Raw genomic sequence first — 13,954 nt, forward strand, 5'->3', positions numbered from 1 at the left:
ATGCGGGGTCTACAATAGAAGTCGTAGCGGTCGTAGGGTCTTAAGTCGTAGAAAATTGACCAATCACAGTTAATTATTCTTCTCATATTTGACTGTGATTGATCAATTTTCTACGACTTAAGACTCTATGATTGTTACGACTTCTATTGTAGACCCCGCATCATTATAATCTAATATAAAATAATTTAACACACATGTAATTATGATACTTACAGATGACATTTTCTATCTTTTCAATGCTCCTTTTAATTGAATTTTTTCAATATTATTTTTAATCGCTAGTGATCACTGGTGATTGACAGTACGAAAAATTTCCGTTTCCGAAAATTATGCCCAATGGGAAGCCAGGCTACTTAAAATCGGAACGGAACGATGCTGATTGGTTGCCCCTATCACTTCACCTTTCTGATTCCGTTCTCCGTGCCCATGGAACAGCACCCTTAAGCCTGATTTATAATGACCGTAAGTCCGGATCTACAATAGGTGTTTTAAGACTTAAGCTGTAAGAAATTGACCAATTACAATCGAATCCGAGGGGAATAATCGACTGTGATTCGCCCATTTCTTATGGCTTAAAGCTTAAAACCCTATTGTAGATCCGGGGTAAGTCCGAATCTACAATAGGTGTTTTAAGACTTAAGCCGTAAAAAATTGACCAATTACAGTCGAATCCGAGGGGAATAATCGACTGTGATTCGCCCATTTCTTATGGCTTAAGGCTTAAAACCCTATTGTAGATCCGGGGTAACCGTTAACTTATGCCGGTGTCGGTAAAGTTCAACCACAGTATAAGAATCCTTATACTGTGGTTCAACCATAGGATTTCAATGCTTTCGTTCATATATACTAACTTGCCGTATTAGTATATCGCCGGCACCTAGGGACACTAGTTCCAATATGCTCTTACTCACTCCAACACCCTTGATAGACTATAGAGTGAGTAGGAGCTAACCCAGCTCAACCAGGTCTGCGCTCCGTTTCACTCATGATGATCATAATGCATCATTTATCCTTGTTTAACATTTGGTGAGTAACAAAGATAAATTATGCATCATGCGCATCATGCGTGACACGGAATGCAGCCCAGCTCAACCTGCTCAATCTGCTCAACAGTGCTTCATATCTGATTATGCTGTGCAGACATGCGGACGTGCATCAGTAGTATGGATGCATTTCTTTATACGCTGTTAGTAGTCGCACATTTCATATGTAAATTGTATGATGCGATCTGCGAGGCGTACAATGCGGTGTGTCGGAGGTACACGGAGCCCTGGTATGCGAGCACGACGGAGGAGCTCGACACGTTGCTCCGCACCAATACGAAGAAGATACCCAGGCACCTAGTGATCATACTCGGACGTCTCGGACTATGTGACGAGTTTGTTCTGGACTGTGTTCGTATAATTGAATGGAGCATTACACTTGATATACCTTACATCAGCTTCTTTGATCGTTATGGTAAAAATATGATTTGATATTGATATCATTATATCTGTATGTGAAATCATCGCGAAAAGAAATTCAAAAGAGAAAAGAAAACGACCGTTTTATGAGTATATATAGGGGGGAAGGAGTAAGATAACGAATTGTTAATTTTTTTAAGTTAATAATAAATGAAGAGCAGATGCTTAACTCATTAAAGGCTTTAGGTAATAATATATAATCTATTATAGTTTGAATTTAATCCGACCATACAAAAGTAGATGCTATATTAAGAAATGTGTGTTTTTTGTGCACTCGCATATAATTTTGTAATAATTTTGTATATAAGGAATGACATAGTTATAGTAAATACTTTCATTTTTTTTTTACTATAATCACAATACTATGTAGCTAAAAGCGAATAAAGTAACGTGTTAATATTTTTTATTTTTCACATTGCAATAGCTTTATTAATTAAATTAAAATATACGATAACCGTGGATAAGATGACGAATGTTGTACCTAGCGTTGTATCTAGCTATTCTAAACTAAACTTGACTTCATACCAAACTTAGGCGTGACTCAAATAGTTAAAAATTAATGATTAATTCGTTGATATTCATTACTTGTAAGTAAATTTTATTATATACAATTCACGAAGTTCATCATTTTTTAAATAAAGTATTATATTATTAAATATGTAAGAAAAGTTGTATGTCATGCTATTCAGATTAGGAAATCTCACAGCAGTGGTTCACTGCTTTAAAGACACAAATTCACTGTTATAAAAATACAAATTCTCTTCTAAAGCAGTGAATTTGTTTTTAAAGCAATGAACCACTGCTGTGACGGAAAATCCGAGATATTAATCGTTAAAGTCGATGATTAATATCTTGGTTCATAGGGCAGAGCGACACTTTTTTCTTGTCAAATCTTTATTTTTACGCGAAAACATCAATTGAATTTTTATTGAAATTTATAAATTTTATAAATGTTCATTTTATTCATATTTTTCTTTAAAACTCGTAATATATTGAAATATATAAACGTGTCATAATAAATTTTTTTTGTTCATAAAAAGTATAGATTTGTAACTAAAAAATTGACTCTTCGTCATCTTACTCACATATGGGGACAAGATGACGAAATTGACATGTCCTTAAAAAATATAAATTTTAAAAAATTCTAATTTATTTAACAACTTTTTTATTTAAAAAAATGATAACTAAGACTGTAGTAAATTTGAAAAAAATAAATCATTCTCTTTACCTCATCACAGAAATTAGATAAAAATCGACAAACCTTAAGTCGTAATCTTATCCCCTTTTCCCCTATGTGTGTGTGTGTGCCTGTGTTTACATTGAGGATTCAAAGTGTCATTTGTCATGCAAATTAATAAGTGTGCTTGTAAAGTCGTATAAAATCTGACGTGGCGAAACGTTATCGCATTTCGACATTTCAACTTTAACTGATATTCGTAGTCTGCTTTTAAATTTAACCTTCCAGCGGGTAACCTTCTCTGTACATGCACGCCGGTTTTATGGAGGGAATATAGATAAAATCTATTTTTTTGCGTCTCGGCTTCCCAAGATATTCCTTCAGTATCATTCAGTATCTTTAGGGCCGTCGATTCGCTCAGATCGCGTTTTGTTATGTAGCGTATGTTGTTTACGTAGAATTCGATTTTTAAAATATCAAGGCATTTTTTCAGAAAAATGTTCCTGTGGAGGATACACAATGCCGGTGAAAAGCGAGGGAGGTGCAAGTTGTGCAAAAATATAACCACCACCCTCAAATGCAACAAATGTTTTCATTTTACTTGCAAAAAACATTTGACCAAATCGGCAGAATCAAATCAGACCTATCAGAATTTTTAGTATTCATTTTGTACTAAATTGTATCACATTAATGATAATTTTATACCGTGAGCCATTTCGAAAAAAATCGTGGCACTGCTAACTTAATATTAAGCTGGCAGAACCAATTCAAAATAAAAAAAAAATGAAAAGTAATATCAGGAATTAATAGGATTGAATTTATACTATTTTGTACTATCAAAAACAATTCTATATTATGTGTTCATTTCCAAGAAAACAGTGGCGCTGCTAATTTAAGCTGCATATTTAAGCTGGCACTATAAAAAAACCAACAAAGGCAAAAATTAATATAACTGAATTTGTACTAATTTGTCGTTGAAAGTATATATATATTTAAGTTAATATTTTATGTGTTTTCCTCCTTAAAATGACTTATTTATATTTATTTATTTATTCTTAATCCTTGCCTTGCGGCTTAGGACGGCTTCCGGTTTACATTTGTTGTTAATTTAATACACTTTGTCTGTCCCTATCTCGCTCTGCTACATATCCATCATAACATAACATAGCATATATATAAATTATATCCCGCTAATCATTCAGAAAAAAAATAAACAAAACATACCGCACATATCTAACATTTCTTACATATCCAATACATATCTATAACTGCTTGTATCTTTTGGTACTTTATGATTGTATATAAAAATAAAAATAAAAATACTGCTCTGAAACAAATCTCAATGTAACTATCAGTATAATTATGACATCGATAATAAAACGAATAACATTGCTTGGAACTACTCTGGAAACTGTACTTTGGCCGTAATTGCTTTCTAATCTGATTGATGTAGCCATCTAGACTAAGTCCTCATTCTTGTTTATTCTTTCCCTCTCTTCTGCTTCCTTTCTTGCCTTATCTATCCTTTTCATTGTCTCTAGTCCTTTGCCTTCTACCTCTATGAATTTTTCCATCTGCATCTCACTCTTTGTCTCCTCGCACTCCTTGAGTATATGGGTCATATTCTCTTCTGCAGCATGGCAAATTCTGCACCTCTTTTCTTCGTCCTCTCTCCAGTACTGATCTCCTTTTGTCTCGTTCCCACATCTGAATCTTGCTATTAAACTTCTATCTTTTCATCCTCTTTTTGCCTTCCAAATATCTTGGTAACCTTTCTGACTATATGTTTTTATAGTTGTCATTATACCTTGACTCATTTATCTTTACTTGTCTTTCTTCTTTCTCTCTTCTTTCTATTCTCTTCTCTTCTGCTATTCTTTGATCTCCTGTCCCTCTTATTCTTCTTACTTGCTCCTTACTTATTCCTGCTTTCTCCAACACTTCCCATCTCTTCTTTTCCCAATTACCTTCTTCTTTTCCCATACACTCTTTATCCAGTCCCTTTATGCATCCCTGTATCAGCTTTTTCTTTGAATTCCTTATTTTTTCCTCATACTTTGCTGCTCTTCTGATCGCTTTAATTTTAATTTCATTTATCTTTGTTCTTCTACCAATATATAATTAGGTGTTCTCCAGTCCAGTTTTAAAATCCATTTCACATACTTTCTTTTTATTCCATCTAGTCTATTGTCGTCCTGCCAGCCCCACACCTCCGCGCTATACAGGGCTATGCTTTCCACCAAAGAATTGAACATCTTCATTCTTTTTTCGAAATTGTCTTTGAATATTCTTTCTCCAATGCTCCATGTCCTCTTCATTGCCACTGTTGCCTTCTTTATCCTTTCTTTTATATGTTTTTCTGTCCTTCCATTTTTCTGTAGAGTATATCCCAGATACTTAATTTCTTTAACTTCTTTTATTTCCTCTTCTCTCCATTTCCACTCTCTCTTTTTTGTTCTATCTCTACCTTTCTCGAATATCATTATTTTTGACTTCTCCAGGCTCAGTTTCCTTTTCTCTGTAGGAACCTCCTAAACCTCTTCAGCATCTCTCTCATATCCGATTCTCTATTTGCCAGTAGAATCACGTCATCCGCATACATTATTGACCAGCATTTCTTTTTTCCTATTACTACTCCTCCTGTCTGACCTTTTGCCATCTCCTCCTCCAAGTCCGACATAAAAATGACTTTATTAGTATATAGGATCTACTTACAATCTATGAGGCATTCCACATCAAATCGGGCACCTTTGAAACATCGTCATTTTATTTTTTTTTTTTAATTTGCATATTCTATATTCTACAGATAAAAACATATTTTGCAACACGTGTTTCGCGAAAAAAAATTGAGATTCTTTTTGTGTATTGACGTTTATAAGTTGCAGAAATTCATAAAAAACATCGTTCATGCGAATATTCAAATTATTATATCGTCGAACCATTAGTCATACAAAAAAATAATTGGATAATAATTTGAATGTTTGCATGAGTAACGTTTTTTATAAATTTCTGCAACTTACAAGCATTAATAACTTCACAAAAAAAATCTCAAATTTTTTTCGCGAAACACGTGTTTCATGTTTTTATTTGTAGAATATGTTAGCAAACAAAAATTAAAAAAATAACGATGTTTCAAAGGTGCCTTTGACGTGAAATGCCTCATAGATTGTAAGTTATATACCAATGGAGTCATTTCAAGGAGAAAACATGTAAAATATTAACTTACTTTCAATAGTACAAATTAGTACAAATTCAAACAAAAAGTTATGTTAATTTTTGCCCTTGTTTTTTTATGGTCCTGCCAGCTTAAATATTAAATTAGCAGCGCCATTGTTTTCTTGGAAATGACACATAATATAGAATTGTTTTTGGTAGTACAAAATAGTTCTAATTCAATCCTATTGATATTATTTTTCATTTTTTTTTATTTTGAATTGGTTCTGCCAGCTTAATATTAAGTTAGCAGTGTCACGATTTTTTTCGAAATGGCACATGGTACAAAATTATAAATAAAATATAATTTAAATAATATAAGATAAATATCATAAATAAAATATAATTTAGTACAAAATAAATACTAAAATTTCCGATAAATCCGATTTGATTCTGCTGATTTGATCCTGCTGGCTTTATAGAGCTCTGCTCACGTTATAGTCGTATGGTCTGTACTGTGATTGATCGATTACAGTTTAAAAATTTACTGAAAAAAAATGAGCCCCTATTTTTTGGAGTAGTGTCCCACAACCAATGGACGTCCTTTTAAGAACGGATTATAAATTTTAAATCAAATTTAATAAAATTTTTTATGAAATATAAAACTCTCGAGATAAGCTACTAGAACATGCAAGGAAAAATGAAGGTTTCCATTTAAAAAAATTAATTTGACCTTGATTTGACTTTGAACAACACCACCCAAGATCAGATGGGTATTATTGTCCATTGTCTTTTTAAGTCTTACAAATTTTGCCTAACCCTTTTTTTTGAAATTGCATTTATTTTTGAGATATTCGACTGTATCCAAATATTCGGAAGATCTTGTATAAATAAATTATTAACATCGTACAAAAACGTACAAAATATTATAATTTATGAGAAATCACATCTTTGAATTTAAGAACAATACAAACAATTATGCGAATTTCAGTTTCCCCGATTTATATTGTTTTCTTAGGTTTCTTGAAGAAAAATAAATTCAATCTTAAAATAGAATTCGGGAGAAAGCGACCTGATCTAATAGAGTGTATTACTTGGGATTCACACCCAATGGCACGTCAAAATGGAATAATTGGTAGAGTATACTATTTTCTGTTTTTCCATACTTTAATAACCTTAAGAACATTCAATGATAAGTTGCAAACATTCAAATAGTAGCATCAATAATGATTATTGTTTATGTAGCGATTGTAGCATGCGGAACAGTAATGGACCAATCCAAGCGTAGTATAATGCGTTATTATTCGTAACGCCGTTATTTTTTTCCGTCTGTAACAGTAACGGTAACATCGTTATTTTTACAGCAATGGTAACGATTCAGCCGTTATTTTTATCGTTATTTTAATTTTTATTGGATAGGCGGATATAGATAACGCTGGCGTTGAAAAATGTTTTACTTTATAGTGTCTCTAGAAGTGTACTTCTAGTTACTCAAGTTGTGTCCATATTATAACAAATGAACGAAATACTTAAATTTTTTTTAAATACTTGTGCAAATATATATTTAAGTTACAATTTAAGTTATATGCAACAAATGTAATTATAAAATGTTTATTTTCTCATTTTTATTTCTTAAAAAATATTTTATATTTTATATCTTAGACCGCATTCCGATAGTCACTATCAGTATTGAAAATCTATAATTCATATTGCATATAGACTATTACATATATACATATGGATTTTTAGTATTAGAAATGAATCTTAAAATACATTTTTATTAATAATATTAATGTTTAAAAACAGTGTTTAATTTAAATTTGATATTTAAATTCGTTGATCGAGTTTAGCTCTCTCACGTGCGATATTGAATACAATTAGGCTCATTTCTTTCGTGTTTTTGCGCAAAACAACCAAATCAGGCAGAAATAAACGTTGTTCTGTTCCACAAACCGAGATATTAACCATTAAAGTTGATTATTCAGATTAGGAAACCTGTTACACTGATGAAAAGTCAGCGACATGACCATGTGTTGTTCAAGCGAATTTGGGTATGAATTTCGTTCAAATATCCCAAAATATGATACAAAAGAATCACATTAATTGGCTAAATTTATTTTATAAAGAGATTTAATTTTAATAAACGAATTATAGAATTTTTTAAAATAATTGGTAAATTATATCCTACAACATCAATAAGTTCCTAATAAATAGAATAGGTGATGTGTGTAGTTCCTGAATAGTGGTCAAATTTAACAATTAATAGCTCTGTTCGCGGTGCAGAGAGACGATTGTTTCTAACGACGCCAGATTCGGTCGTTTTGTGCGAAAACACGTTGAATGAGTATAATTTTATTAATTTCGGACGTGAGGGGGCTAAACTCAACAATTTTCCGAAAAGTAACGATTCGTTTACTTTTTCAAATAACGCGGTAACGCATTACTTTTAACGAAAAGTAACTGTAACGGTAAACGGATAACTCGTTACTTTTAAGGTAACGTTCCCAACTCTGAGAATTGTTTCTAATTGAGCGACTGCATGCTTTAATTACAGAAAACAATTCAAAAATAAATGTATCATTACTGTCGGATATAGATAGTAAAGGAAAAATAGCAACATTGGCGCAGTCATTAGCAAAAATTGTGTCTTCGGGAAATCTTGATCTGGAAAAAATTACGGCTGAACTAATCACTGAAGAATTAGAAATAAAAGGGATGCCTGATCCCGATCTTGCTTTAATATACGATTACTCTTGTTCCACGCATGGTGTACTACCATGGCACACAAGAACGACAGAATTTTTGTAAGTTCATAAGAAATTTTTGTAAATTCTGTCAATATTTTGCAAAAAATTTACTTGTTTTTTTAAACTAACAATTTAATTTTTTTCAGAATGCTGCCGCTGTACGTTAATATCTCGATGAAAGATTTCACGTGTCTGTTGGGGAGGTATAACAAATGTGTACAACGGCACGGTAAATGACATGTAATTATCCTTATTTATACAAGAGATATCGCGTTGCGGTAAAAAGAAATAAATTATCATAAAAACTGAATTTCTAATATGATTATTTTACATACGCTACAAATGCAAAAATCAACTTTTGTGATCATATGATACACTAATATTGTAACAAAAGATCACGTGTTAAAAGAACATATATTGTACAAGATATTTCAAAGAAAAACTATGCATTTTCCATTGGTCCTTTCTTCAGTTTATAGTCTGATATTTGAATTTAGAAATAAAAATTTGATTGAAATTGTGATAGTTACGTAACTACAGATGTAGGAACAGCAATGTCTTGTTACATTTTTATTTTCACATAGGCGTAAATTTTTTTTTGCATAATAAATGCAATCTTTTCGCATAATCTACATTAATGTTACAAATATGTTTTAAAAGATAAACCACAATAGCGTTACATGTTGCAATAATTATAAAAGCGAACATTTACGAATATCTTACATAACTTTATGATAAAATGGTCAAATATAATTTTTTAATAATAGTTTTACGAGTTCCTGATACCCAATGCTTGCTCCAACTCTGCTCGTTTTTGCTGAACTTTTGTATAAAAGTAACGACATACGGCTTCCTGTGCCCAAGGCTGATAGTAAAATTCAGCTCTCCGTTCTTCTTCTGGATTGCCGACAACGTCGGTCATGGTCTTTAAATCTCTAGTCTGAGAGATGATCCACTTATTGATAAACTGTTGCGGATCTTTAGCAAAACTCAGGAAGAACTCACGATTGGTCTTCAATTGATTAATTGTCTCAACGGTTTCATGAATCTTATTATCCAAACTCTGAATTTCCTGCTGGCTCGCAGTCGATAATAAGAAATTATTCATTTGCGTCTTCAATGTATCGTCTACTTCTACATCAATGTCGTAACACGCGGTTTGTTTTGTTTCCGTTCCTGAATAATATAAATTTTTATATCAGATATTCATAATGAGCTATAAAGTAAGTTGCAATATATATTCACTTATAAAGTTGCCTCTAAAGTAATATTATTTTATTAAGATAAAAATTGTACCTCACCTTCTACGCTTATAACATGATTTATCACAATGGGATCAGGTGGATGCAATAATGGATTCAGTCGTTGCGGTATCTCAGCGAATTTCATTCGCGGGCAGGCAAATATCTGTTCCAAGTATTTATCACAATTAATAAATTCTCTCTCGTGACTGTCTTGAAGCTTGTGCGTTTTTATATATTGCCAAAGCGCGGATATGATGACGGGTCGCGTTTGCGTATGTACGCCTAATAATCGCGCTAATCTTGGGTCCAATTTAAACTGGAATGTAATTAACAGAAATTAGATTTAAGATTAATGCAAATAGACTAAATCAATTATAATAAAATGTTTTAACTTGCTAATTGTGCAACAATTGTAAAATAACAAACAAGTGTAAAATAACTAATTGTGTAACAATTATCGATTAATTTATGTAAAAGGATTACCTGTAATGGTTGATAATCAAGAAGAAGAAGGATTGTACAGCGAACGTTCTTGTCGCCTGGTCTTTTAACTTGAAATCCATCGGTTTCTTGAGTAGTCAACGTACGGTGCCACTCGACCAAATGATTATCAGGACCATAGAGATCTTTGTCCAATTCTATTACCAAACTTTTAAAGAAAGACGAGAACTTTCGTTTTACCTGCGAAATTCATACAGTTATTGTTGAATATACGTATTTATATATGAAGTAGTAAATACTTACAATATAATTAGACTATACACACGTATTTATTTGTTTATTAGTATCTTAATTATATTTCATATTCTATTTTATTATTATACCTTATTAGGATCATTTTTAGTATCATCTAAAAGACGTCCTTCTACTCTAAGTTCCCAAGACGCTACAGATCCTTCCTCTCCTTCACCTGCTTCTTTAGCCGGATAAAATGTGTTTGAGATAAAAATACGCAATTTTCGCTTCTGCTTCATTGGACGCTTCAAAGCTTCTTGAATATCGAGACGTTTTCGCATTATAGTTGCATCCAACTTTCTTTCGAATGCCAATAAATCCATATAAGCTTGCGACTCTGGTACCAAATCACGCACTTTTTGAGGCAATATTTTGTCTGCCAATTTCTTCTTTTTCTTTGATGTGGAATGTGAAAAATCACTGTTCCAAAAATACCTAAATGAGTTTATTCGAAAACCATAGACACAGAAATTATAAATAATTCTGTAAGCCGTGAGTTGCAGTGGTTAAATTCCTAACAAAATTTGGTTTTAAGTATAAACAGAAAGATATTTAGACTCAAAATATCAAGTTAAATAGAAATAATAATACATATACAAGTTATATATGCGAAAAAATAAAAAGCGGTAAACATGCAAGAGTAAGGATAAATAAAAAACAAAAAGTAGCCCATTATTAAAATATAATATCTAATTAACGAAGAAATACACAATTTACATACAAGATAAATATAAAGCGTTTGTCTTAAACTTCTCCAGATTATACTTACGGTTTTTGCTGGGACATAGGAATACGTTGATCAGCACTTCTTTTTCCAACGGGTGGCGTAGGCATTGGGCCCTGACGCATATTTGAGTAAGGTTGATTTGGTCGCATTATTCCACCTGGACCAGGCCCAGCATTACCCATTTGTGGTGGCGGAGTGAATCCAGATCTCTGTTGCATCTGTGATAGAAACTCATACGTGTCATCCAGGCATAATTATATAATATAAATAAAAAAATTATATAATTTCTCTCTCTCTCTCTCTCTCTAGATTGTAATTGTTGCGTAATATAATTAATCAAAAGATATATTATTTGGAAAACTATGGCTAAGTCATTCTGTATTCTATTGTTTAATCAAAAAGTAGCTCCAGTAAATAGCATATAAAATGACAGTAAAAAAAAGTAACACAACTTCGATTTAGATTTTCCTTGTGATATAAAGAAGATATACAAATAATCTTTAAAAGCTAAATACCTATCAGATCCCAAGTGACTTAGCCATTGTTATCCAAGGATTAAATATCAAAAAATCAATTTCATATCTGAATATAATATTATATTGATTGTGCATCGAAATTAAAAAAATATATTTACTGGAAAATTTGGTCCAGAGTACTGGCGCAAATTTGGCGGTACCGAGGATTGTGGATATCGCTGAGGTGGTGGTCCATTACTTCCTGCATTTGGCACAGGAAATCTTTGTGCCATCTTTTCTAGCACTCTTCAAAAAGAAATATTAGCAATCCTGAATATATCTTTCTTAGAACTATAATTATGTGGTTACTAAATTGCATGAATATTCATATAATAAATAATATGCACACGCGCGCGCGCGCGCGCTCACACACACACACACGCGCGCGCGTAAAAAATATAAAATATATTAGGCATTCCATTCACACATGTATGCAGAAACTAGTTTGTGGAATTAAATTAAAACATAATAACACGACAATCACAATTGATATCCAACACATAGATAACATAACCTAATATAAATAGAAAATTCATTTCCATTTGCTATAATGAGTCTATTCGTGTTGTTGTGCTTTTAAAGCTCAGCATCTTCGCTTTATTTTTTTTTAATGCCCAAATATATATATTCATCTTATTTTAAGTTTTAAAAAATTTGAGGATCTTAAGCAACGCGAACAAACCTAATGTTACGTACTGATTGCATGAATGCAGTTTATATACTAGAAAAGATAAAAGGTAAACGAATTATTTGCACGGGAAAAATGCCGAATGTAGTCGTTCCTGAAGATTCGCGATCACTTTATCATCGAATTTCACGAGAAATAATAAAACAAAGTTTCGCGCTTTTGTTATGTCGTACTGAAGAATATACAGAGTAATTCAATAAGCATTATTTACAAAGCTTATTTGTAATAAGTGTCGTTGAATAACCTCGTAACGCTTACAATTTAGTGTTTCGGCTTTATGTTGACTACGCTTTACTCCATTTCTTGGCCTTCAGGTTCAGCTGCGTCCCGCTTTCCCTTCACTATTCGAGGACACAACGAACTATAGATAGCACTTGACATCGTACAAAATGGTTGCGTTCAGCAGACTTATGCCTAATTCACACCGGACGCAGCAAGCGTCAAGCAGCGGAGCAGCAACCAATCAGCTGGACGATACGGGCAGTGGTGTAAAAAATATTTTTTATGCCTCGTTGATTGGTTGCTACTTGATGCTTGCCGCTTGCATGTGAATGCACCTTTAGGCATTAAGGCGCATTCACATGCAAGCGTCAAGCATCAAGCAGCGGATGCAGCAACCAATCAACGAGGCGATTTTTACAGTGGCGTAAAAAAATATTTTTTACACCATTGCCCGTATCGCCCAGCTACAGTCGAATGCTCGAATGTGAGAAGAATAATCGACTGCGATTGATCAATTTCTTACTCTTACTTCTTAAACCAAGCTTACTTCGCATATTGTAGATGACGCATAACCCCAGATCTACAATAGGATTTTAAGCCTTAAGCCATAAGAAATGGGTGAATCACAGTCGATTATTCCCCTCGGATTCGACTGTAATTGGTCAATTTTTTACGGTTTAAGTCTTAAAACACCTATTGTAGATCCGGACTTAAGCTGGTTCTACATTAGTCGCATCGCAATGGATGCATTCAGCAGAAAAGCAGCTTTTCAACTGTTGTAAAATTCTTTAATATGATTAGTCTTGCCCTTAATTCCTCATTGGATCTAAATGTATAAATCAATCATATTCAAGAACAACTAATGTTAAACAAGAATGAGGTGATCGCTGTGTCGCACAGTGGCTGCGATTTGACGCTACAAATATTTCGAAGCGTTTGAGCGACCAATCAAAACAAAGAATTTTACGAATTAACTAATCAAAAAAAGCTTCGAAGCTTTTGTAGCGTCAAGTGGACCGTAGCTAGTGTCGCTTGTTCGAAAGCTCCCCCAATAAGCGCTTAGTATTATTGGTATAGGGTATGGTTAGTAGATCCAACATGGAGGATCTATGCGCTACTTTGATACGTAGATAGAGCTTTAGTGCAGAGTGCAGATCGGTGCAGACTGCGGCGTTGCGACGGCCGGTCTATTTATTAATCGGTCATTTTGGGAGTTGGTTCTATGGAATCGTTCAAGATTGTTGAGGATTCAGGATCGTTTGCGGTGCAATTTTAAACGGGTG

At 33.0% G+C, this 13,954-nt stretch overlaps 2 protein-coding genes across 5 annotated transcripts; one reads left to right on the forward strand and one right to left on the reverse strand.

The window, feature by feature from the left end:
* Window positions 1-1,008: 1,008 nt before the first annotated feature.
* Tango14 (transport and golgi organization 14) lies at window positions 1,009-8,850 on the forward strand. The gene is made up of 5 exons (XM_018453119.1): window positions 1,009-1,026; window positions 1,114-1,458; window positions 6,812-6,928; window positions 8,348-8,597; window positions 8,687-8,850. Exons 2-5 carry the CDS (start codon window positions 1,143-1,145, stop codon window positions 8,775-8,777), a joined length of 774 nt encoding a protein of 257 aa, XP_018308621.1. The 5' UTR covers window positions 1,009-1,026; window positions 1,114-1,142; the 3' UTR covers window positions 8,778-8,850.
* A 232-nt stretch (window positions 8,851-9,082) lies between these two features.
* Window positions 9,083-12,826, reverse strand: Bap60 (Brahma-associated protein 60). Of its 4 annotated transcripts, none has more exons than XM_018453042.1 (7): window positions 12,661-12,826; window positions 11,881-12,007; window positions 11,289-11,464; window positions 10,609-10,954; window positions 10,268-10,465; window positions 9,842-10,100; window positions 9,083-9,716 (listed from the first exon to the last, which is right to left on the reverse strand). In XM_018453042.1, exons 2-7 carry the CDS (start codon window positions 11,992-11,994, stop codon window positions 9,310-9,312), a joined length of 1,500 nt encoding a protein of 499 aa, XP_018308544.1. In that variant the 5' UTR covers window positions 11,995-12,007; window positions 12,661-12,826; the 3' UTR covers window positions 9,083-9,309. The 4 variants fall into 4 exon arrangements, with proteins under 4 accessions (XP_018308544.1, XP_018308541.1, XP_018308543.1 ...); XM_018453039.1 differs by lacking the exon at window positions 12,661-12,826 and adding an exon at window positions 12,444-12,467; XM_018453041.1 differs by having other exon boundaries at window positions 9,084-9,716; window positions 12,708-12,826.
* Window positions 12,827-13,954: the final 1,128 nt, after the last annotated feature.

The sequence above is a fragment of the Mycetomoellerius zeteki genome, unplaced genomic scaffold (genome assembly GCF_001594055.1).
Source record: "Mycetomoellerius zeteki isolate Tzet28-1 unplaced genomic scaffold, Tzet1.0 scaffold364, whole genome shotgun sequence".
Classification (NCBI taxonomy): domain Eukaryota; kingdom Metazoa; phylum Arthropoda; class Insecta; order Hymenoptera; family Formicidae; genus Mycetomoellerius; species Mycetomoellerius zeteki.